This window comes from Lytechinus pictus, chromosome 8 (assembly GCF_037042905.1).
Source record: "Lytechinus pictus isolate F3 Inbred chromosome 8, Lp3.0, whole genome shotgun sequence".
Taxonomy (NCBI): domain Eukaryota; kingdom Metazoa; phylum Echinodermata; class Echinoidea; order Temnopleuroida; family Toxopneustidae; genus Lytechinus; species Lytechinus pictus.
The window spans coordinates 325383-352473 of NC_087252.1; the positions used below are offsets into that span (position 1 = coordinate 325383).

General features: G+C 38.1%; 2 protein-coding genes across 2 annotated transcripts in view; one reads left to right on the forward strand and one right to left on the reverse strand.

Moving 5' to 3' along the window:
* Positions 1–7951: 7951 nt before the first annotated feature.
* On the forward strand, positions 7952–15035 carry LOC129267308 (myosin-1-like). Its single transcript, XM_064103305.1, has 7 exons — positions 7952–8700; positions 9044–9113; positions 9527–9594; positions 9867–10946; positions 11231–11303; positions 12228–12523; positions 12889–15035. Exons 1-7 carry the CDS (start codon positions 8391–8393, stop codon positions 13467–13469), a joined length of 2478 nt encoding a protein of 825 aa, XP_063959375.1. The 5' UTR covers positions 7952–8390; the 3' UTR covers positions 13470–15035.
* Positions 15036–15960: 925 nt separating this feature from the next.
* LOC129267310 (dynein beta chain, ciliary-like) overlaps positions 15961–27091 on the reverse strand; it is a 66782-nt gene continuing 55651 nt past the window's right edge. The window contains exons 52-58 of the mRNA XM_064103306.1: positions 26353–26644; positions 24466–24667; positions 23417–23619; positions 22852–22991; positions 22112–22322; positions 20134–20218; positions 15961–19779 (exon numbers count right to left, since the gene is read on the reverse strand). Of these exons, the coding sequence (XP_063959376.1) occupies positions 18251–19779; positions 20134–20218; positions 22112–22322; positions 22852–22991; positions 23417–23619; positions 24466–24667; positions 26353–26644 (2662 nt within the window). The 3' untranslated portion in view covers positions 15961–18250. The remainder of the gene's footprint in view (positions 19780–20133; positions 20219–22111; positions 22323–22851; positions 22992–23416; positions 23620–24465; positions 24668–26352; positions 26645–27091) is intronic.

Here is a 27091-nt window from a genome sequence, read left to right on the forward strand (position 1 = left end):
TTCCTGCACTTGGTACTGGTGGGAGGAAAAAGACACTTAGCAGAAATGTAATTCACGAAAAAAAAACTGGTGCGCTAGTGCCCTTTGGTAAGGCATTTATCCTCATTACCAGGTCCCTCGGAGAGGACCTTAAGCCGTTGGTCCCCTGGTTGCTTGCTCACAGGCATTCGTGCTTTCTTAGCAGTCAGGTAAAACAACCTCGGTATAACATGAAAATACCCTCAAAAAGCACCAAACCAAAACATCCATACAGGAAGACAATTCCTGAAAATAATGAAATTGATGGCACCCCCATGGGCAATGAGCGTTTCAAAAAATCGCCGAAGTGTCCGATCTTCCCCTTGCATTGTAGTATCTTTGGCCTATTTGCGATCATCCGTGTGATTCTTTGTTCATTGCTTAAAGGGATTGTCTAGGCTGAAAATCTGTATATCTAAATAAAAAGAGTAAATAATTCACAAAGCAAAATGCTAAAAATTTCATCAAAATCGGATAACAAATAACGAAGTTATTGAATTTTAAAGTTTGTCAATATTTTGTGAAAACAGTTATATGCACATCGTCATAAATATTTATTAGATGGGCTGATTATCAGTGGCGGGCCGTGGGTCACAGCCACTGATCTCTCCACTAAGGGGAGAGATCAGTGGTCACAGCATTGGGGGCCGGGGGGCACCAACAACATTAATTCTTAAGTCACTTGGCGTGCGAAGCGCGCTCAGTTGTCAGGTATACCGATCAAACAATGCGAGCGCGAAGCGCGAGCTGAAATTTTTTGATATTCAGTTCTAAAAAGGGACATTATAAGTATTTTTTTGTAATCATGATACGTATACCTGTCTCGCTAAATAAACAATACGAGCGCGAAGCACTTTAAGGACTATATATTTTAGGAATCCATTAAGAGTAAAAATATCTCACCATAGTCATCTAATGCGAGTGCCAAGCGCTTGCTGAGTGTTAGAATTACATGAAGCACTTGTTGTCATTGTAATAATCAAAATTGTAATAATCATCTCACTAATCAAAATATTGCGAGCGCGAATTGAAAATTTAGGAAATTCAGACCTGAAGAGGGGCATTTTAAAGCTTGTTTGTAGGAATTCACGAAGACCATACGTATTTTACTGACCAAATGATGCGAGCGCGAAGTGCGAGCTGCAATTTTGTATTATATTGACACCAAACAGGGATATTTAAGGACTATTTTTCAAGAAATCCATTAAGAGTATACATATCTCACCATAGTAATCTTATGCGAGTGCCAAGTGATTGCTGATTTTGTTATAATTACATCTAAACACAATGATGAAGCACTTTTTGTAGTCATTGAAATCATGATTATCATACGCATCTCACTAATCATTGCAAGCGCGAAGCGCGAGCTGAAAATTTAGAAAATTCAGACCTGTAGAGTAGCATGCAAGGCTTGTTTGTATAGGAATTCACTAAGACCATACTTATTTCACTAACCTAATGATGCGAGCGCGAAGCGCGAGCTGAAAATTTTTGATAATCAGATTAAAAAAAAGGGACATTTTAAGGACTGATTTTAGGAATTCATGAAGAGCAGATATCTCACTAATCCACTAATGCGAACATAAGCACGCACAGGAAATGTTTCATATTAAGACCTGAAAATGGGGCAATCACTTTAAGAAGTCATGAAAAAGAAGCATATGTCACTTCATAAAACAGTAATAACTCAAAGTGCGAGGAAACTACGTTTCTCTTCCCTTTTCCCTCTTTTTCTCCTTTCCCTCTTTTTTTTTGCCAGCCGATGGGGGGGGGGGCACGTGCCTCCCATGCCCCCTGAAGTTACGCCACTGCTGATGATGTCATCAAACCCCCACTTTCCCTTTTCTTATGTTATTACATGAAATCATAAATGTTTCATTTTTTCATACATGTGTGAATGATGTGTCTCCATCATAATGAAATAAGTTGCGGCAGTAAATAACTAATGCACTTAATCAGTTGTCAATCCAATTGTTTTAGTTAGTGGTAGAATTTTCTTAAATAAACCTTATTTCATATAATAAAATACAAAAGAACAAGTGAGATATAAGATCATCAGCCCACCTAATGAGTATTCATAAAGACATGCCTAAAACTGTTTTACCGTAATAATGCAAATCTTTAAAATTCAATAACTTCGTTGTTTGTTATCCCGGCAATTTTGATAAAATTTTCAGCATTTTGCTTTGTGGATTTTACTCTATTTATTGAGATACAAATATATCCAACCTGGATCATGCCTTTAAACAAAATAACGCGTATTTTTTTTAGTCACGCATTGTGTACAGCATTATATTTGACTGCCCCCTCCCCGGGGTTTTGGGATTTCTTCCAAAAAACGACCTATATTCCAGCGGCACGTTCCCGTATGCTTCATTTCGTGAGTAACCCCAACCCCGGGAGAAAACTATGGGTAGTGTCGACTCAGGGCCGTAGCCAGAAGCATTTTGTTGGGGGGGTGTACCAGCTAAATTTGCCAACTAAATTTGGCGTGACAGCGCCAACGTGAGCACAGGGGGAGTCTGATGGGGGATGTGCCCCCCTACAATAATCACATGCTAAAAGATTTTGAATTTTTAGAATTGAATTAGTGGCATTTGGTGAATACTTTAAGGTAAATTATACAAAGATATTTGCACTGCAAAAATAAACATTTTGGATCAAAATAGAAAGGCTAGTGTGCCGTAGTTGCTAACTTGCAGTATAATGCCCTACAGGTATATGCATTAATAATATCAAAATCAAAGATTTGTTAATTTTTAATTGACCTTCTGTGCAAGATGTCTCAACTAAAATTTCAAGAGTGCTACTGCTAACAGTGGCGTACCGTGGGTCACGGCATTGGGGGCGGCACCAGCAAAAAATTTGATTCATAAAGTGGGCGCGCGAAGCGTGCTCAATTGCCAGGTATACTGACCTAATAGAGACATTTTAAGGACTGTGCCATTAAACGGATATGTCTCTTAGTGATCAAATAATGCGAGTGCGAAGCGCGAGCTGAAAATGTTTGATATTCAGTCCTAAAAAGGGACATTAAAAGCAAAGTTTTGTAATCACGATATGTACCTGTCTCACAAACATACAATGCGAGCGCGAAGCGAGAGCTGAAATTTTTGGTATAACTTAAACCTAAAAAGGGACATTTTAAGGACTATCTTTTGCAATTTATGAAGTGCATACGTATCTCATCATAGTCATCTAATGCGAGCGCCAAGCGCTTGCTGATTTTGTTAGAATTACACTGGTACATGAAGCACTTTTTGTGGTCATTGTAATCATGAACATGATACGTATTTCACTAATGAAATATTGCGGGCGAGAAGCGCGAACTGACAATTTTTGAAATTCGGACCTGAAGAGGGGCATTCTATGGCTTGCTTGTAGGAATTTACTATTTCATTAAGTGTTGCGAGCGCAAAGCGCGAGCTGAAAATTTGTTATAATTAGATCAGAAAAAGGGACATTTTAAGGACTGTCTTTAGGAATTCGTCTACTGCAAAAACGCCAGTGTTGATTTAACACCACTACCAGCCCGGTATCTATATCGGTCCACACCAATGCGAAGGTAAGCACAGACTGGAAATGTTTTATTAAGGCCTTAAAAGGGGGCAATCACTTTAAGTATATAGTCATGAAAAAGGCATATGTCACTACATAAAACAATAATAACTTGAAGTGCGAGGAGATAATTTGGTGCATAATCTTTATGGACTTAAAATACAACAGGACTATATATCTCATTAGTCAGACAATGCGAGCACCAGGAATGATGCAACCCCAACCTGCCCCCACTCCCACCCATCCCCACCCCAAGCACATTCTGACACCATAAATTAAACAAAATTCTTCGGCGACAGAATTTAGTAAAAACAACTTAGAAAATTTTTGTGTTTTTTGCTAACTGCAAACTTGTAGACAAGTCTACAAGTTGTAGACTTGTCTTCATGAATTTGCCAACTGCAGAGTTACCAGTTTTTTAAGTCTTGTGTTCTGTTCTTCTCAGATCTGAAACGGGGCAGTACTTGTACATCACTTTGCTGACTGGTAGAGCGTATAGTGTTCTGCCACTTTAATAGGCCCACTTTATTATTTGCCAACTATACTTTGGCTTTGATTATTCAACTTATACCTTGGAAATTCACCCCACTCCATATTTATGTACCTAGTCTTGCCTCTAATTTTACAAAACTAATGTGTTTGTTATTAAAATCGTCAATAATTGTGGTATAATTTGCAAACTCACAAGCTTGTTTATATTGGGGGAGGACCGGGGGCTTACTTTGTGTGTTATTATAGCTCCATCTGTTTTGTCCTTTGTATTTTGCTGACTAGTAGGGCTCTAAGCCTGGCTACATGGACTTGGATTTGCCAACTGGTTGTCAAAGTCGTAACCTTCTTCGAAGTTAGTACCCCTATTTTTCTTTCCTTTTTTTTTTCTTTCTTTCTCTCTTTCTCTCTCTCACTCCCCTCTCTCCCTCCTCTCTCTCTCTTTCTTTCTTTTTCTTTCTCTCCCCCTCTCTCCTTAAGTTTCTTTTTTCTCTTCCTTTCTTTCCCTCTTTCTTTTTCTCCCCTATCCTCCATTTTGCCAACTGGTACATGATTTTGCCGACTGCCATGAATGTTGGGGGGGTGTCACACCCCCCCATACCCCCCCTCTAGCTACGGCCCTGTGTCGACTGTCGATTAGCTTTCGCCCGGGGGAGGCGGAACTGACTTCATGCTGCGAGGGAGGTTTCTGACGCGCATATGGCATATAAGGTTTGAAGGTTTTATTAGAATATCCACATATCGCAGCCATTCAGACTGAATTGCATTTGATTTACAAAATATAACAATAAAATGATAACATGATATAGCAATCGAACATTATAAATATATTATTTACAGATAAAAATACAAACACTTTGGATAACTTGACAGATTAAGGAAAGGGTGACCAGAGTGTAGAGATAATGGGAAAATGAGATACAATAGAGTAGGGAAAGATCGGCGGGGGAAGATGAGGACAGAAGAGATGAGTATGAAAGTAGTAATACACAGATGTAATTCTGATTTAAACCAAGTGAGAAACTGAAGAGTGAGAAACATAGTTGGTTAAATTAAGAAGAGTACATGTATATCAAAATATAAATATAATTATAAAAGAAAATCACTTTCTTACATTGAAATGAGCCTATCATATTTTATTTTTATTATTTATATGATGGTGAGAGACAGAATGTTTTCACAAGTGGCACATGATTTCCCAACACCATGACATCTATAGTACCCTAAACTAATATAAGGACTGGGCTATTGAAGATGTATTGAAGGCGGGGGGATGATGGCCCCCTTCTGATCTCAGCCCCCGTTCGCGCGATAGCGCCGAAATTTGGCACGCACTTTTCTTTACCACATAAACTATACAAGCCAGTAAAAAAATCAGAAAATAATTATTTTGTATTTATTATGAATTAAATATGCAAATTAAACCCTGAATTAATAAAACGATGAATAATCACTGTCAGTTTTATGAATTTCATCCCACATAGACTTTGTACAAAAAGTATAAAAATGAGCCTAGATATTCCGCATTACATCGTCTCGTAAAAGGTCATGTGGCACCGCGATGCTATACCCGTATGTCGCGAACTTGGTCTCAAAGGCTGCGCAAGTCAAAATTGTTTTTGCGGCGCTACCTTTTTTGTTTCGGAGATATCGCGCGAAGCGTTGGGGCCGGGGCATCTCATACCCCCGGTCAAACCCCTTCATCATTTTAGGGTTAAACCCCCTGGACTGATATAAAAAGTGAAGAACCCCCCCCCTCCCCGGGGGCACCTCCATTGACGAGTGGATAACATGTGCGACCATGGGTCTCGAACAGCTCCCTATTCTGAAAATGTACCCCTTAACAAGTATTGGGAACAAAACGATACCCTTGCGGCAAGTTCCCTGAAATGAACGGTTACCCCTAAACGAGTACAGCGATATTTAATTGTTATATAAATGTATGTCACGGACGTCGGTTTTACCTTTACCTACATCATTGGGTTATACGGCCCCACCTTGCGCAAGTCGGACTCTAATCACGTATAGTGTTGACTGTTCGGGCAAAACATCCTTTATTTTTTAGTCTTTTTACCCTCACAAATTTGACCCTAAACACGTAGCTTTCCTAACGAATATATACCCCCTTTTCATTCTTCTATATAGTGTTTTGACACCATTATTAATTTACGAACGTAACGTGCCCTATCTTGAAAAAAGATATCCTTTTTATGTGTTTTTTGGTCGCGCATGGTATCAACTCGTCAATGTAAGTGGCCCCCGGGTGAAGAAACAAATGATACAAGAGAGAATGTTAGCAAACAGTTAAACGTAGGGCATGCATAGATACCAGTAGATGCCACAGGGTGACAGAAGAATGAAATAAATATAAATTTGTTTTAATCCCGAAAGTACATGTACATATCTGAGGGTACATTTTTTGGCGGTCATTGCATGGATCCACGCGTATATACCGAGAAAACTTTCACTGATCACGTATCATGATCGAGAAAATCCGTTCGTAAGTGTGTGCGTATGTGTGTGGGTAAGATAGGAGGAGTGACGATGGTGGTTTGTGTATGAGGGAGGGTGTGTGTGTGTGTTTGTGTGTGTGTAGAGCCTGGAGAGAGAGGGAGTGGGACTGGTGGCGATGTGTGTGTGTGTGTGTGGGCGTGGGTGAGTATGGGCGTGTGAGAGAGCCGGGAGGGTGAAGGTGAGTGTGTGTGTATGGTTGTCTGTAAAACTATAGGGATAAAGAGAGAGGGGGAGGGTGAGAATTGTGTGTGTGTGTGCAAACTATGGGGAAAGAGAGAGAGAGAGAGAGAGAGGGGGGGTGACGTGTGTGCGTGAGTGTGTGTGTAGGTATGGTCGTGTACGTGATAGGGAACGTCATGTAAGAATGAGTGCGATTCATATTTGAATACACATACTAGGAATATAAATCCTAATATTGTAGATTGTTGACTTTCTAACTGCAAGGTAAAGTCATTGAGCTCTTCTCAACCTTATAGACCACGCTATATATTCCTTTTCCAAATTGACATCAACTTATATACTTCTCTCTTTTTCTTTCAAGTATAAGTTGATAAGGAATGATAATATTTATTATATTTTTAACAAGTGAATGATTTTTAAAAAAAAGTACGATTCCAAAATCAGTCGCAGCAGTAGTAATAGAAGTGGTAGTAATAGTAGTAGTAGTAGTAATAGTAGTAGTAATATTAATATTAGTAGTATTAGTAGGAGTAGTAGTAGTAGTAGCAGCAGAAGTATTAGTATTAGTGGTAAAGTGGGTTCGAATCATCAACATTATCATTATTATTGCTATATATTATTAATATCGTTATCACTATTGTCATTATTATTATTATTATGCCTATTATTATTAATATAATTATTTTTGTAAATATCATTATTATTATTATCATTATCATCATCATTATTACTATAATTACCATAGTCATTCTTATTTTCAGAACAGTAGTAGTAGTAATATATACATGTATATATATATATATATATATATATATATATATATATATATATATATATATATATAGTTAAATGAAGAAGTAATAGTAGTAGGAGGAAGAGGAAACATATTTTTACCAGTTGAATTAGCCCCTAAAAAGTGCGTCATTGAGGCAATTTAACAAAAATCTTTCGTTTTCGATATTAATACATGGTAGCTAGAATGGTAGCATGATAACAAAAGTTAACCAGGCATGCGTAAGATATGCTTTTTTGTGTTTTTCATTTAATGAACAAAATTATTGACATTAGCGTGCTTTCTTTTCAAAAATCTGAAGTTCAGCGAGGTTTAGGGATAATTGTATGGAATTCGACCTAGGCTTTCTATTCATGCGCTCAATCGAGACAAAACCTTTTTCATCCGTCCGGTACAGCTACATCATAATTCTTGTGTACATGGTGTGTCTACTGAGTGAGGTCAATTTACACCGATGCATAGTTGACACTATTGCTATTTCTGGTGGTATGTTGCATAGTTGACTATTGATATTTCTGGTGGTATATATTATGTTCTACGGATCAGTCTTGTATTTGACAAGGATAATCGTTAGTGTGTGTCATTTTTTTGGAACGGGAACTATCATAAAAATCAAACAGCTCCTGCACGGTAATAATTGTCTGCCAATACAGTGTGTGCTTATTTGATCTGCCTCCAGATTCGAACTTAACTCCATAAAGGCTGTAAATAGCCTGGACAACCCCAATCTTTAGTTGAGAAGAGTTCAGATTACGAATGTTTCGCCGTCTTGCAACGTCGACATATTCCCATCCCTTTCTTATACTAACTACTTTTGATCTGTGACGCCTTCATCGAAATGGCGTCTTCGGAAATCGAGAAAGAGAAAGAAATTTCGTATTTGCGGCAAGAGATCCTAACCTACACCCCTGGGACTGCATCCCCGGGTGAGGATGAGAGGGTGGCCTGTCTCTATCCGAGAAAACTTATCATCTACATGATTGACGTCATCACTGATGGTGCCTCAGATACTGTCCTGGCAAACCTAAGATCTGCACTTCTTGTTGATGAGCCTGTAGGTGAAAGCCTCAAGGAACCATTTAATGAAGAAGATCGTGAAATACGTCTTACTGAGTTTATATCAGTCATTATACATCATCATGTTACAGGTGAGTATACGCATGAGGTAAAATATAAAACAAAAATCAAACGAACAAAACAATGGTATAATGCCGGTGGTTTCTTCGGATAGTAAAATCTATAAATGTCCTCGATTCAAAATTGTTTCCAAAGGATTTTGGTACCAGAAAATTTCAAAGCAATATCAGAGAATTTAAACACACATAGCATAAAACGAATTCTTTTTAATCACCCCGATTTTTGGATGTAGATTCATCTCACTGAGAAATTTTAATGAATGGTCACTGCACATACCATTCAAACAAACCGAATTTGAAGGTTTCGTTATCATATGATACTTATTAGTGTTATTATTATACCATCTTTAACCAGGAGAAGCTGTTGACCAACTGCAAGTGAAAGCGCTTTCTGCGGTAGTTGGATGCTTCCTTGTCGCAATAGGGTAACTATATACTTTTCATTCTTATGATCCATCGAAAAATGTAAAGCACGTTTTGCAACAATTGCAACAAACTGACCCGAGTAGGTGTCTTATATGTACAAAAATTGGCTTCTGAAATAATTATTATTGGCGATTCACTTTTCTTTCCAGAACAAATCAAAATGAATGAAAGCCTGAGATTAGTTTACATTTTCTATTCTATTTGTTGTTGTTGCTTCCAAGAGGTCAATCTTTTGATGAGGATTATAATGATGATAATGAATGTTCATTTTGTAATTCTTGGGACGGGGATCGCCCCCCACGACGCATCCTCGTGATGTCCGGCCCGTTTATGTTTGACCACATACGCTACCACTGAGCAAAACATGAGTTTCTAATATCTCCACTACATTCTTCTGTTGTTTATCCACCAGAGAATCAGGTGTGGCACTTTCTCAGTTTCTAATGTCTGATTGGATATCACCAATATCTGACATCACAGGTGAGTTTAAATAATTGCACAATAATACGGATACATACAAATTCTTACAATCCACCCGAGTTTGTAAAATAGTTATTTAATTAGCAAGCGAATGGAATCAGGGATGATTTCATTTGGGTTCCGCAGCATTTCGCTTGATAGGATTGGACCGTTGTTTTAATATTAACATAAGTGTTTTTTAATGCGGTACCTATTTCGACCGTAAAATTCACATACCAACTAAACGAATGTTCGAAGACTCATTTGAATGTCACCCTTTCTCATCAAAACAGGCCGGCCTCCTATTATCTTAATGATATGTGACCTGGGAAAACAGCATGCCGACTGGACGAGAGGGCAGCTTAGAGATATTGGGATCATCGATATATTTGAAATGCCATTTCCTGGAAACCTGTCTCTCGAGGAAGATTTGGAACTCCTCAGAATGCTTCAAAGGTGCCTGGTCGAGAGTGACGAAGGGGTAAAGATAAGGTTTGCCAAGACCATGGAGGAAATGTGCAGAGATCCGGCATTTCGAAGGATTTACGAGCAAGCATTGGAAGGTAGCAAGAGGGCCAAACAGTTGGAGAAAGTCATAGAGCAAGAACGAGAGAGAAGCAAAGATATGGAGGATCTTAAGGAAAGACGTGAAGAGGAGATACGAACCAGGGAGAGGGACTGGCAGAAGAAACTGGACGACAGAGATGGCGATATCAAGGCTTTGTCAGACATTGTCCAAATGACATGGGGGAGGAATGAGACTGGTCTCGAGGCTGTTCAGCAGCAGGTTGAACAACTAAAGGAAGAGAGAGAAGCAAACAGAGCACGCCACCAGGAAGGCAAACTCGCCATGGAAACAGAATGGAAGGTCGAAAGAGATGCACTAGAAGAGCGTATACATGCTCTGACTGACGCAGTCAAAAAGGCGGATCAAACGGAGGAGAAACTCAGAAAAGAGGTTGAGGAGGTAAAGAACGAGAGTGACGAATTGAGGATAAAACATGATGACGAGAAGGTTGCTTTGGAAGCAAAGTTGAAGTACGAAGAAGAATCTAAGGAGGAAGCGATGAAACAGGCGATCAAAGACAAAGAGTTTACTGAAGAGGCAACGCGACAGAAACTTAACGCGCTCTTGACCGAACGGGAGGAAGAAAAGGCGGCCCATCTCAAGGAGAAACGTTTATTAAAACGACGGGTGAAGAAAGAAGAAACACGCATAGAACAATTGGAGCGGGAAACCCAGAAACTGAGGAATAAGATTCAAATTGAAAGTGAGATGCGATCCATGGAACAGCAAAGAGCATCAGAGAGATCTGGCTTTTCAAGTTTCGCCATCCGGTTGATTTCAGGATCACAGATGGATCTAACTAGAGGTAACCTTACTGCCCACACTATTAGTGACAAAAAACCAAAACAAATGACAGTTAAACTGATGAAATCGGATACAAATGATATCATTGGAAATAATGTGATATGTTTGGTCGATCTTGACCCTGTGACATAACGCTTTCCTTATGATTTCTACGATCGCTTTTGCATAATTCAAAGGAAAATTTCCATTTATTTAAGATGGGGTTTTAATAAACTTGTGATTTCAAACGACATTTTACGAACGATATTAGCCTATTGATATATGTCATCAATTTCGTGTTCGCAGGTACTCATGTCGGGGATAAGCAAGGATTTGTGCATCTAGCAGCAGATTCAACACACTCATTAGGCATGTTAGGGTAAGGTTCTGCAATTATAGATAGGTTGGTCGATCTATTTATTTGAGTGCGACAATAACAAGAAGGACCACACAATTTTAAGATTTAAACGGTAGACTGATTGAAAGATGGAAATCGTTGGAGGGATCATAGTAATTTGATGAAGAATGAGACCAACTAGCCATAAGCATCGCCATGTTCGTTCTTGAAAGCAGATTATGTAGCTGTTAAGTGTTCTACAATAGTCATGATAGTAGGTTTATATGACGAATATGCCAGCAACAGGAATAAAACATGCATCTCTAGACCTAGTTCCTCATTCCTTAGATACATGGCTTGGATTAGGTATCCTTAGCACACCAAATTCAAAAGTGATTTAAAAACCTCAAACATTTGTGTTACCTAATAAGCAAGGTTGAAAGTACAGAGCCCTGAGGGACACCATGCAGTGGCTTGGATGTGACACGACATCAAATATACAAGTCTAGGAAAAGGATAACCAGGCGAGTCAGCATCGGTCAGTACTATGTTAGGGGTCCTTCCAAACTGTCTCTCACATGACCTTTTAAGGCTGCTTCATATCGCGAGCACAGTTTTATCTGTCACTTCTGATTCAGGCACGACCTTTTGATTTAGTGATGTTTATAACTTCATGACGACCCCAACCATTTTAATAGCGTCTACCTTTATCTTTATTCATATGTTCCCAGACCGTAAAGCCGATTTCCCTTTTCGACGACCTTTGCGACAGTATTTGGGAACCTTGGGTCTGCCTTAGATAAGATTTAATTTATTTCCCTTTTTCTTTTACTGCAACCCTCTCAGTATAGATGGTACACAGTTATTGTCTTGATATTCGTCGTAAATTTATTATAAGATTTTTTTTTTTACGCTGAGAAGAATAAAGTGAATTGAATTAAAATATCTCATTTATAATTCTGCCAGGACGAAGTCACCACCAGCTCGTGACGAGTTTACGGACATCCTAAAGCAGATAGCAGACGATCTTTTCGATGAAGCCATGATTGACAGCCTTGGCGGTCAGCTGGGAATCATCCAGGGAGACATTGAGAGAGCCATCAAAACCAACATGAGATTTCACAAGATTACGAGTGATGGGACGTACGAGATGCTGAAGGAGTGGAAAAAGGGCGTGTCCGGGGAAGATGAACGGATTGAACTTAGGAGGGCGCTGGTGGCTGCTAAGCTAGTCGACATGGCTGATCGATATCTGCCACAAGGTATGAATTATAAATGGGATAACATTTTTATGCATTGGTGACAAGATATTTGACAGAAATGAAATCAAATAAGAGTAATGGGTTTTTATCCATGTACTGTATGCCTACAGCCAACCTAAATACCTAAAGCCAACCTTAAAATGTTGTAATTGGTCAGAATTGAATGCCATAAGTGTGGATCTCCGAGGCTTATCATCCTTTCATCAATACCATTTCGTCTTAATTACTTTGTTACGCCTCGATGTTTTTTAATCAATAAAACTTGATAGGTAATTTCAGTCAATCTAAGTGATCGAAAACATATCAAAACATAACATTGATAATAAAAACTGTCCCTGTTTCCCTACAATTTGACAATGTTCTAGAAGTGGAAGCAGCCTTGGAAACCCCCGACCTTATAAACAAGAATAGGGAGAAAGACACCAACATAGAATGTGAGGAGGATGGAGAGGTTCCGAAAGAGGGCATCAGCAAAGGTAAGGAAAGGGCTAACCAGTCTTATGATAAAAACGAAATCAAACAATTAGAGACGGTTGAATCCGATCAAAACGAAGACGTAGACTCTGACGTATCTGACGATGTCGCTAAACAGCAAGAGCTAGAGCGAAGGGCATTGATGTTTGTTCAAAAAGATGGCAATACCAATGGTTTGGAAATGCGGAAAGCTGGAGTAAATTTTAACATTGGTAACATCGAAGGAACTGACAACCCTCCATCTGATGCATCGATCGTTACTGAGATTCATGAGACACAGCTGGTAGAAGATACGAGTGGAGATGGTGCGCATGACATCATAATACCAGATACAGAGTTAAAACATGGGAGCAGAAGGGAAACGGGGCAGTTTGGAGAACGGTTGGGGGTAGGAATGAAGAGTGAACCATTTTTTAGATGGAGGCTGAACAATAGTTCGGATCCGGTCAAATTCTCTTGTATTTGCTGTTAATAATTGTAATCTTAGGATTTTTTACTTAACCCTATCTAGACCGGGGAGGGGGGGGGGGGTGCTCCGGGGCCCTCCCCCTCAACTATTTGCACAAGATTTTCGCTGCAGGAATTTTTTTGACCGCATCGGTCGCTCGCGGACTTTTTACTTTCAAGTCTTGCGCATCTTTTGAGACCAAATTTTTAACGCCCGTTTACGCGGTTCCGAAATTACGCCACTTTATTTTGTAAGTGCATGTCTAACGAAATTGCTCAAAAACATGACTTTTGTGTACAAAGTAAATGTGTTTTTGACCCCCCCCCAAAAAAAAAATCATAAGTGTATGGCTATATTTAGTTTTGCTGATCTAAATAAATTAAATTTATGCTGCATATGATCTCAAAAGTGTCCCCGACAAAGTTCATCGAAAAAAAACAATGAAAAACAGAAGGTCCCCAAAACAAAGAAATACACAGGAAATTGCAAAACAATATATTTCATAACAAGTCTATGTGATATCGCATTTTTTAATGTACATTTGTTAAGAACACCATTAAAGTTTCTACGCCAAAAAATAGTACATTTGGAGCTTTATCTAGGGATCGAGTTACAGGAAAAAGTATGATTTTTCATACTAATTACGCATGAATTAACGTACTCAATAGCAATTTTCATGATATAAATTTCATACAATTTCTTAGGTTTTGTCCAAACAACACGCGTGAAAATTTCCGGCGTAATCGACGGCCGAGATCCAAAGACCATAATGATCTCCCAAAATACCCCGGCCTAGATAGGATTAAACATCTTATATTTTGTATCACCAACTCCTGAATATTTGTATCTTACAGTAATTTTTGTTTGTCTATACTAATAGTCAGTTGGGAAGTGAGTGAAATTTTTAGGGGGTCAGACATGGTGTTTGGGGCAAAATTTATAAGCTGAGAGCGAGCGAATTCTCCGAGCAAGTAAATATTCTGAAAATTAAATTCTAAATTTAAATTTTGTGTAGGGGAGGGGGATGAGGGTGTCCGACATATACCACATTGTTTGATTTGCACAGATTCTGGCAAAAAGCATACAAATGTCTCTGTGCCACCTGATTTAATATCGTTTGTTATATATGCCCCAATGTTGATTTCTCTGATTAATATATACTTTATCAATTTTTGGTTTGTTGCCATTTTTTTTATCTAGTCTCATGTTATATCATTGAAGTGCATAACTTTTTAAAATAGGAAAATGGTTCCGGGATAAGTGCCATTTTGAATGTTTTTTAAGCGTGCCTGTAGGCTTACATTTAACGATAGTTAATATAAGTATACAATACAATTATCACAAAAGCTGTTCGTTTTATGAATAATACTACGAGATGAAATCATTTCTCAGTAAAAGATACATTATTATCTGAATTTAGTGCGTTTTTACATGAGATATTATTGTTTTGGGGGCCATTCTCTACAAGCAGTTTGCTTTTTTATGGTCCTAGTCATATTTTTCACCATTTATTACATAATTATGTACACTATATGATTTGTATATACATATTTTTATGGTTGAATAAATTGAATTGAATATTCAAGCAGGAAACAAGAGTGTCACACAGTGTAGAATGGACTGTTTTAAAATGTGTTTTGGACTGTTAATGATCCCCTCTCGAGATTCGTATTCAACATTTTTAATGTAAATGCGTCGTTCATACAGAAAGTATGCCCTCCCCCCTTTTGAGAGTCACAGGAAATATTTCCAATGGGAAAATATCTCTCTTACACAAGTGAGGACCTTTTTAATTTCATTTGTGTGTGTGTGTGTCATGATTTTTTTTTTTTTTATTGACAACCCTTTTTTTTGCTTGTTTAATTTTCCTCGGAAAGATGTGCCTCCCCTTGCAAACATCATACTGTATGACAATGTTTTTTTTTCCTAACCAATAATATCATTTTCTTAGGTCAGCTCAAAATTTAGGGAATTTCCATAAAACCAATATCGTCAACTTTATCACAACCTGACAACCATCACCACTAACATCACCATCATCATAATCATCACCATCATCATCATCATTACCATCACCATCATCATCTTCATCACCATCATCTTAATCACCATCACAACCATCATCATCATTATCATCATCATCATCACCACCACCACCATCATCATCATCGCTCTCATCATCATCATCACCATTATCATCAACACCATCACCATCATCACCATCACCATCACCATCATCATCACCATCACCATCATCATAATCACCATCATCATCACCATCATCATCATTACCAAAACTAATATTGCTGGTTTGTAAGACAAATTTTCCTCAGATGGACTGAAGATCAATCAGAGTAGCTAACAGTGGATCTAAGATCACTTGAAAATGGTTTCATATTGTTTGGCATCTTTTTTGGCACACCCACTACCCCCCCCCTCACCAAAAAAAAAAGAAAGGGAAGAAAAAGAGAAAATAAATATATACAAAATAAACATATTCAATAAAACGAATGAATGATGAGAAATTCAATTAACATTTATTAACAAATAAAGATATTTCCTCAATTCAAATAAATTTCACACAGCAAATTATATTGGACGGCTCAGCATACAAAGAGATGAAAATTTAATCAATTCATACATGGAATACACAAAGGGAAAGACTCTGGGGGAAGGACACGATGCAGCAACATACTGCTTTTTATAATGCTGCAATAATATCACTGACTGTAACTGACTCCAAACCGACTGACGGTATGTCATTAGAAGTTATGTAATAGATTTGCTCAGTCTAGAGTTGGTCTCGTTGGAGTGACTGTGACAACAAAAATATAAAGTTTGATTCTCCTTGGAAAATTCATAGAGAGGCTGATCCTCATTTATCAAAAAAGTTGTAATCATTAAAAAGGTTCAACTTGGCAATCTATCATTATCCAACATATCCTCTTACTTCTGCTAAGTTCAGTTGAGGAAATAATGAACAGTTTGACTTGAAAATTAATCAAAGGGTTGCTGCTATCTTGTGTGTCAGGATGGACTTGCCGATAGAGTAGATGAAAAAGGACGGAAAACTTTTAATCCCTGCAAACAGTTGTCAAATAAATTCACGAATCTTTTGACATCTAAAATGTCATTTGGTGGTCTCACTACAAGTAAACTTTTTTATCTATATACACTGTATAGTACAAAATAAAATTAATCTTGATATTTACATTTCAAAGTATATGTGTTATTAACATTTACATATAATGATTAATATGTACATATCAAAATGGACAATTTCTGCGACGTCATAGAAAACAAGACAAAACAAATAAATCTCCTACAAACTTTGTAAAGAATACAAATGAAAGTTTATCCTTACAAAATTATTTTAGGAATGTGCAGATATTTTATTCCCATCCATAAGGAAAAACCACTGTACATTTATACAAAATATGTATATCTACAGCCTTTTTATGCTAGCAAGTCCAGCTGGAAACAGAGTTTCCAGTTCCAAATCATACATTCATTTCAGGTCATATTTTTCAATCTTGGGAGATAAGAATCCCCTTTATCCAAAAGCTACAGACATGGTATAATATTACTTGTGGTGTTGTTGTTGGAGAAACATGAACAACATCCTTTACATTCATCACCCAACAATGAATCATTTGATTTGATTACTTGGAGTATGTAGGAAATGTATAATTTGGTGGTATTTCTGATGATTGATCTTAACAATGACCATGGGTAGGACTACATATTAAAAACACAATACGTGTTATTGACTGGCTAAGAAGGCCTACAGCAATGGGCAATATCAGAAGGGACATCTCTATACAAATATGTACTTGTTAATTAAATTTTCCACTGCATTCCATGAATGCACAGGGGGTCGTTTCATAAAGCTGTTCGTAAGTTAAGAGCGACTTTAAGAATGACTGGTGATCCTTTCTTACAGGCTAAACAGTCGCCAAGTAATATACCTTTTACCACAAGAAAGGATCACCAGTCATTCTTAAAGTCACTCTTAACTTACGAACAGCTTTATGAAACACCCACCAGGTATAAAATAGCATGCTATTCAAAGTAGATTTCTAGTATGCACAACTCCTTATAACAGCTAGGATCCTACATTGCCTCTATGACTCCTTGTCATGTACAGTTTTATAAACAAAAGAAAATTTGCTCTTTATCACCAATATAAAATCAAGGTTTAGTTATGTACATGTAGTAGTATAATATTTACACGATTCTGTCATAATGTTTCTTAAACACACATCAATTATCTATTAAAACACATATCAGTATCACAGAAATAGAAAATAGTGAAATTTACAAATATAAGTCATTACAACTTTCTTATTATTACAGTATCATAACATATATATAACTCTATTTCTACTGGACTGAATTCTTGTTTTTCAAATGCTTCTCCCGTTCTACTCACTAGAGCATCAAGCTCTTGACTGTAAATGTATGAATGGTTTTTCACATGCTATTCATGTTCTAGGAATCCCATTCTTACCAAGCATTGTCATACCATGAACACCAAGGTGATAAAATAAATACCATCCAAATTGATCCACATCTCTGACATTGACATTGAACCTTGCATAAATTCATCTCACTTGAACCAACAAATAATTGCATAAAGATATAATTTAAATGGGATTCGAAGCAATACAAGGATATAAAGGCGGTCTTTGAAATTTCAAAACAAGTGCTCCCTGTTTTAGTAGTTTGATAAAATGTATTGTCGGATATGTCTACATACTGACAGATGAGGTAAATAATGCAAACAATACAAAGTATGGAATACCTTAATAGTTTGGATCATCCTTGTTGAAGACACTTCTTTGATCAGAGGCTCTACTTGCTGACATTCCTCTCCCTTGGCTACTAGCCCTACCCTGACTGCTTGCCCTACCATGGCTAGCAGCAGATTTCACATCCTTAGATCTTGTCTTGCCTTCTTCATCGCTGCTTCCATCCCCAACAATCGCTTCAATGGCTTGCTCAAAGAAGTTCAGAGACTCCTTAGAGCTATGATGATCTTTCTTGTCCTTTGAGGCATCTCCGTTGGTAGGAAACTTGTCCCTTTCCTCGTCGTCATCCTGGCCAGACTTGACTGATCCACCTGACCTGACGGATCTCCTGGAGCTAGTGCTTCCTGGCCGGCCGGACTTCCTGGAGCCACCGCTTGGAGGTCGGGGTTGGAGTTCCTTCCCTTGGTTTGGACTGCCATCGCTATCAACTGAATCTCTTCCTTCAGATTTGCTTGACTCTGCCGATGATGCCCGATCCTTGGTGGTTTTAGGTAAACTCTTCCTGGATCCACCACTCCCAGTTCTCCTTGATCCTTTGTCTGAAGCATACACGTCTTCAGCAGCTTTAAGGCTCTTCCTTGAAGCTGTGTCATCATCCTTGGTAGACTTCCTTGACTGGATGCTTGTCCTTGAACCACTCACATCATCCTTTGGTTTGACACTATGTCTGGACCCATTCTGGCTACCATATGGCGAGCTTCGTGCCTCCTCACCAGACCTGTCCTTATGGTCAGACCTTTTATTTCTTTTGGATGTTGCACTGTGTCTTGATTGTCCGCTTTTTTGAGATGCCGTTTCAAAGAAGTCGTCTTCCCCTCTCTTAGGCTCCTTCTTTCCTTCGTTCTCACCATCAGAATACTTCTTATCATCCTCCTCATCAGAGTATCTCCTGACATCCTTTGCAGAAGCACTTGATGCCCTTGAAGAATGATGAGAACTTCTGGTGGATGACCTCTCACTTGCTCCATCATAATCCTCCCCATAGTCTGCCTCTCCTGGATCATTATTAGCATTCTCATTGTCAAGCTCATCCTGCTCATTGGGGTCAGCGTTCTTGCTATCGTTCAGAGAACTTGTGAGATTTCTGTAATCAAAAGTAGACGTCTTATGACGCTGTCTTTCCTGCTCAATGGACCGTGCAGTCATCATCAGTTCAACATTTTCTTCCAACTCAAAATCATCATCTGCCTCCATTGCTGCTTCCTCTTCCTCTTCTTCAAAGACGGTATCCTGCTTCTTCTCTTCTTCTTCCTCTTTCTCCTCGATGGTTACCTTCTTGTCTGACCTCACTGACTGCCTGCTGTTGGACGGTCGGCTCATCGCGGAATGCCTTGACCCTGAACCAAGCCGTAGTCCGGTGGCGCTACCAGGTTTGCTTCCGATAGAGCGGCGTGACGCTTGGGATGGTGGTCCCCTTTCACTGGTTCCGTCATCACTCTGCTTTACAGCTGCTTCCTCTATGGTCCTCACCGAGTGTTGCATAGAAGGCTGAGGCCACTTCCTGGCTCCATTCTCTGGTGCTTCTGTAAAGTCAATGTATAACACAATGAAAGCCGATTAAGCAGAAAGTTTTCATGGTTGCATCAAGACCCGCGTGCTATAGATCTTGAACTGCATTGACTTAAACGGAGTATAAATAAGTCTATGTTCCTAATACACCAGAGTAAAATTCTGCTAAGAGCTCTTGGTAATTTATATAACCCTCCTTTTTCAAACTCCTAATGATAATCAAATTCATTAGCATTCACAATGCAGAAATTTTCCTTTATTAGCTTAAACATTTACATAAACACAATATAGAGAAAGCATTAACAATATGGAAGAATTTAAAAACTATGAAAATGAACATAAAGGCTGAGTTAGGAAGGAGAACAAACCTGGATCTAGGATGAGAGCCGTTCCTGCCATAGTCCATTGCTCTACAGGAAGTGGGCAAGCAAGGTCAAAGGTGAATACACAAACCTGAATAAAAGACAAAATAATAATACTAAAATAATACATAAAACAAGTTTGGAACAACAGGGCACCATCTTACAAAGAGTTGCGATTGATCCGATCAACCACAACTATGGAGAGTCAGCAATATCAAACTCTAAAATGCATGTTTGTTCAAATTATTTTCTACTTATGATGTACATATTCATACATGCATCGTTTTCTTGAAAATTCAGTGTGCTTTTCTATGTTTACAAAGGACATTGTTCAAATTTCCTGTACAAAAAATTATGACATTGATGGATTTCCATATATTTGAGGTCAATCAGATCAATCGTAACTCTTTATAAGACGGGGCCCAGAAAAACTGGTAGTCATGAATTTAGACATACATAAGAGGTACAATCGAATCCCATATTATTTTCACTTGCAAAGATCCCTTGTGTAGTTGGGTTCAATAAAAACTGCAATGTAGAATGAATAGAAGAATCACATAGAACCCCAATACTGATTTTTTTTAGGTTAAAAGACTAATGTGGATTTGATCAATAGAATCAAATTAAAGACAACTCATCAGAGTAAGAAAACTACAGCTCAAATTGATATTACGTATCATTTCTATCTGATCTTTGTGAATTTACAGTTCAAATCTACTCTAATTTGTCAAAGTGAAGCAAAGAGGCTTCGTTAAAGATATATGCCAGTTGTGTTAACAATATCCAAACAAATTCATACAGAATCCGATCACATGACCAACCAAGTGTTTGTATGTATTTTTGTGCGCTGTATTGTTTGTATTTCACCTAGGCAATTGACTTGCACAAACTAGTATGATAATAAGCGGACCCCCAGTCTGTACTCAACAGGAAGAAGAAGGACCCACCTGTCTTAATTGATTTAAGGACGTTCCACAGTTATGTTTGTGCGCATTATGATCTGCGCATAGTTTACACTCTGCGCGCTGACGTCACAATGGATGAACAGGTGATTAATTAGCTGCGGGTATGTGCTGATTTTTCTCGTCTTCTGCACTTTAACTGCAGATCCGATGCGTTATTTCATGAAGCTAAAAAATGGAATTATTCCATGGACCATTCAAAAAAAGATTCTCTACAATTTCAAAATACTTTACTCTGCAGTGCTGCCAAGAATCACGAATATTACCCCGAGTTTGAATAAATGGTAGAGTGGTTTTGATTTTTTCTTCACATAGATACAAAGCATTCGGCGCATTTTTGGTGTTTTAAAAAGCACATTTGCTCTAATAAAAATACTGATAGTTTAAAAACAAGCACATGAACCCCTATTTTTTAATGTTTGTTCCTCTTAGATATACCTTCCTCTACAACTTTACAAATTTTGGTGAAAATGACATGGATTTTGAATAAAGTGCAGCATTTATTGTACTTTTGTAGTTTGTTACTATAATTTCACATTTTTTAGATTGGGATTTTGTTATCTTTTACGCCATTTTTAAGAACTGACAGTGCTGTTAAACTTAAAATTGCAAACAAATAGCACTATAAATATATTCTCCATTCTAACGATACAATTATTAACTCTCTTGCGAAATTTGACAACTTTTTCATGTATTTTGACTGAGTAATACAGGTTTAAACTCATTGTAGTAATCTTGTGCGGTCTAAAAATGCCAAATTCTTTTGAATGCGCAATTCTTAAGAACATCAATTTGGGTGAACTTTGAAGTTCTATAGCAAAAAATCAAGCACATGGACCTATGTTAATTTTTGCATATTTCGAATATTAAGGTTCTAAAGTATTTATGTGCAAAGTTTGGTGAAAATGACATGGATTTCACTTTAACTGTGGAACGTCCTTAAGAATACTGGAATCAGTCAAGACAGGTGAGTTATCTTTAATGAATAAATTCATAATTATAAAAATGTGAGGAACACCTACCTGTCTTGATTGATTCAAGAATACTGGACACTGATAGACACCCAGCTGAGGGCGCTGTTTATCATCATCCACATTCTCTCCTGCTGTATTAGAAGATGATTCATGTTGGCTAGCTTGGTCTGTGTTGGACTCAGAACTCCTAGCTGTTTCAGGTTCTTTATCACTTATGACTGGTCTGACGTACATACTAGGCATCGCTGAGAGGGATGAGCTGAATGGATACACAGAAAACATGATATCATCAATCTATAACGTGCACATATCCGGCAAACGTTTGATCAAGGCGTAACAACACAAGAATTATCATATATTTTACAATTTGGAATAAAAAGGTGAGAATTTTAAGATTTTACTTTAAGATATAAGGAAGTGAAAGACTCCCTCCAGTGCTATCAATAATTGTGCAATATAAGTGAGGATGCATGGGAAGTTTATGCAAGAAAGAGTTAATGGAGGCGCTGCATCAAGAAGCCATCTCATTTGAAGCAAGAAGCTTTGCCGACCTGGAGGAAAGGCGCAGAAAAAGATGACCAAAATCAAGATGCTTCTCCCTAAGATCAAGCCCACAAATTTCCAAGATACGAAAGAGTAAGTCTCTCAAAAATTGAACTTTCTAGTCATCAAGAGATCTTGTATCTCATAATTATCTCCCAAATCGTTGTTTCCAAAGTAATACATATTTAGCTAAATAAGCCCCACCCTGTAGTTTCTAATCAAAATACATGACAATAATGACTTACCTTGCTAGGGCTAGGCAGCCATGTTCAAGGTCCCAGGTAGCTCCGTCAAGATAAACATCTCTAATATACATCCCTCCAGGATGAATGATATCAAAACTATCTTCATTCAGAGAACGAGATACCTCACATGAGATACCAACCTGAAAACAAAAGAAACACAGATTAACAGCTACAAAAGTAATTATAAAAATCAAAAGTGTTCACCATTTTTCCTGTCAATCATTACAATGGTTGTGCATAGCTGCCTATATAATGGTCCATCAATAGAAGAAGTGCCGCACCTGGGTCGAGTGTGACAAATTTAGATTAATGTCTTACCACAGGACAGTAAACACAATATCACCCAAGCACTAGATGGATTCTAGACATGAAATGTCATGAAAACTAATAAACTCATTGCCATTTCTACATGTACATGTATATGCATACTCTAACCAAATTTTAACTTGATCTGTCCAATGGTTCTTCAGTTATTGCGAGATCAACAACATGATGGATGGATTCCCCTATAACAAAATGCATCCAGCAACTACCTACAATGGGCAAAGACAAATAAAGTCCTTACCTCTGATACAAGACACCCAGCGAGGGCGGCCTTCTCCTGTCTCAGTGAAGTGATAACGGCCGTCGGGTTGACCAACCCTCCCATCCAGATGGACAGTAGATGACCCCTCGGTTCGGTTTGGATCGGAACAATGTCCGGAGCAGAGCGGGGTACCTTACCCTCTTTGATCCACGCCTGCATCTGGTCATGACGTCTCTTCAGGTCTGGGATAAAGAAGAGCAAACATTGAAAATGCATAGACCTTGGGTACTGACAGCTAGAACTGTCCATGTGAGTGACTACTAATGAAAACAACTGAAAATCACAAAAACTCATATCCTTCCGTGCAGACACAAGTACACAAAAAGCTGAAAATGATCTCACAATAAAGAACAATAATAACTGAAATCAGCAAAATGAACTCTAACATCCCTGATAATATCAGAATTACCTGTAAGTCATACTGATTTGAATGTGCATTTGACAGTTCTCTCTCTCTCTCCCTTTTCTTCATCCCACTATGTCTTATTCAAGTGCCTTGAGTATTTGTATCGAATTGAAATGGCGCTATTACTAGTTATTCACGTAACAGATACCTGTCATGATTGGCTATCCTATTGGAGTCATCACTTTTATATCACTGAAATTATTATTCTCAAATCAAGATTTCCAATACTTTCTTCTTCTGGATCATGCAGATTTCATGTATTGTGCTTCATTCAAGCATGAATTAGTGCCATTTAAAATCATGCAATCCGTATTGGAATTGACTTACCGTACTCAATGAAACCACCTTTGTGACATTGGGCCTATGAATATCAAAGGGTTTGAATTATATCCCATTGAAGGGAAATCATCTTTCAGTTTTGCCCCCTAAAGAGAATCCTCTAACATGAGGGCCACCCCCTTTTATATTTTACACAAAACAAGGTTTCTATCGCCAAAGATTTTTGCTGTTTTCTGGCATAGTTTTTACATAAAATAAGCTTCCTATTGCTAAAGGTTGGCGACAGAATTACGAATACAAAACTCTTTTCTGGCTTTATTTGTAAATAAGCATTGCTGCTTACCTCCGACCCATGAGATGAGAGTATGTCCGCTAGGTTGTCTATTAGGATGTACCCACGTAGCTGGTACAGCATCTTGTTGGAGAGCCATAGCTAGGTGTCTGATGGATGGTTTCATGGCGTATTGACCTTGTAACATGCAGCATTCAACCTCATGAAGGCTTTGACGAACATGACACAGCAACGAGTTATACCAGTGACATTCCTGTCAAGAGTATTGAACAGATACAGTGATAACAATGATGAAAAAGTTAAAGAAATGATTACACAATTAGTGATTTCAAGTCCAGTGTTTACCTTTCGGTGTTAGTGTTAGGTAAATTTTTACACGATTATAACACCAAACATAAAATGAAGATGGTCCTGAAAAGTCACTCACTAGTTGTTGAGATGTCAATAATGTGATCTGGATCAAGTTTACAAACTCTGAATAAGTTTTGGAGCTAGGGGAAACAATCCAAATTTCAACACCAACACCAAGGCCAACATCGGACTTGAAATCACCCAATACGCATTTTACAAGATACTCTTTCATTTATCTGACAAAGTATTAACACTTCAATTAATCTTTACATTTGCCATTAGGGTAATTCCATGAAATAGATAAATTCGAACCCTCTATAAGCTAGTATGACCTTCCTGTAATAACTGCTCCACTTTCTAGTATATATTCAGTTATTAACCCTTTGAACCCTGAATTATTAGGGGCGGTGGTGACCTATACCCTGAATTATTTGCACATATCGACCACATTCACAAACCCCCATGATTCGAGATCCAACGGCGTCTTCCCCCCGCTAGTACCCGGACCGAGCAGGCTGAAGTTGTTTACCTTCTCGTAGACCTAGTCTACAAACAGAAATATCAACTTTAGTGTCTGTTTTGGGCTCAAAATCACTGTTTTCACCAAAGTCGGATATATCAATTGCTTCCCCATAGTAAGCACGTGACTCACCGAGTATTACACCGAATGTTACCGCACATACGACACGAACAACCACAAAAAAGTGGCATATTTGGGCCATTTTTTATGCTAAACCCTTCCGAAAACATGCAACCTTGACTGAAATTATCGACTAAATATTCCTACACGTACTAAAAAGATGACGTCATTTTAAAAAGATCACCTGACATTTAGAATCCATGTTTTTGAAGTCACATGGCTGTAGGCCGGTATTCCGGCCTATCGGGTATATGCGCGTTTACTGGTGGGCCGGTATTCCGGCCTATCGGGTTCAAAGGGTTAAGAAGTGAAGTTACAATGGGAGAAGATGGTCATATTCTGAGTTGATGTTATGCCTTGTAGGACTAATTTGGTTTGAATAACGTACACTATAAACTATGAAGAAAAAGTTGATTATTTTATAGAATTGCTTCCAAATTATATGGTAACAGGCTGGTTATGCTATTCCACATGTTTTTTCACATACCCCTGCCAGCATACATACTGGGCTTATTCTCTAACATGTTTAAAGGTATTGTTTAACTTTGTGAGCAGCCGATTTAAAAAATTCTCAAACCAAGATGAAACATGTGTACCAGTGCATGTATTAGAACTAATAAACTCTGAAAACAACCATTATTGAGAATGAAAAGCTAAAACTACAAGGCAAACCCCGATTTTGTAAATAGGTGTCTTATAGATGCCTAAATAGTACACATAAGTGTATGGGATGAAATTAAGATGGTGTTTTCGGTCACTTTATATTTCAATTTTTGAAGCACTTAATAATTATTTTCGAACGCAATTTTTTCTGGGCTTCATTTTTGTAACATATCACAGACACAGGTGACAAGTGTGACCTTCTAGCTCAGATTTTTTAAAAGTCAAACCAATGTTAACCAATCACTTTAAGTATATGAAGTTAATTTGGATGACGGTGAACTCACCTGAAGAAGCACAAAGCCAATGCTCTGAGGCATCTCAACGCTCGCCACGCTCAACAAACTCATCAACGAGGGCGCATGGTACGGGAACGTGTACTTCTCTGCCTCGTTGACGATGTGAATAGGAAGTTCTCCAAGGTCAACTATAGAGGGCAGCCTCTCAGTGATAGAGTCAATGGCATTGGATATCTTGGTGGAGTTGAACTGGGGTTGGGATGGGATGGTTGATGATCCTCGTGGGCCAGAATGCTGGATCTCATAGAGATTGTCAAGGTATGTCAGGAAATCAAGACCACTGGAAGAGTAAGAGAAAAGAGGTCAAGGTGAAGGTCAGACTTATTTGAAGTGAAGGTCAGAGTGAAGGTCAGAATGAAGCTTGAAGGGAATTTAGAAAAGGGATAATGTAAACAACCCCAAAATACAGGACATAAAATGAAAGATAATATTCGATCCTGGGAACATTTGTTACCTGAAAACCTTGTTTTGATTGGCTGAGAAGAACAGGTGTCTGAATGTTACTATGGAAACTGTAAAGTAATACAGACTTTGTCGGACATAACATCTGGCAAGTCCTTTCATAAAGTTGTCCTCCCGAAAAAAAAAAAACTTTGAATGTGACAGACATATTAGAGCTGCCAAACTTGAAAGAGTAAATTAACAAAATCAGTTCATTCCCCCAAATTCTTATTTTCTCAACACCTCAACCATGCAGCCTAGGGCACAGAGCTTAGCAATCATCGTA

Coding starts and splice junctions, on each gene's coding strand:
- LOC129267308 (XM_064103305.1), top strand. CDS start 8,391: ATGGCGTCTTCGGAAATCGAGAAAGAGAAAGAAATTTCGTATTTGCGG. Junction 8,701..9,043: donor TATACATCATCATGTTACAG/GTGAGTATACGC, acceptor ATCTTTAACCAG/GAGAAGCTGTTGACCAACTG. Junction 9,114..9,526: donor TGCTTCCTTGTCGCAATAGG/GTAACTATATAC, acceptor TTTATCCACCAG/AGAATCAGGTGTGGCACTTT.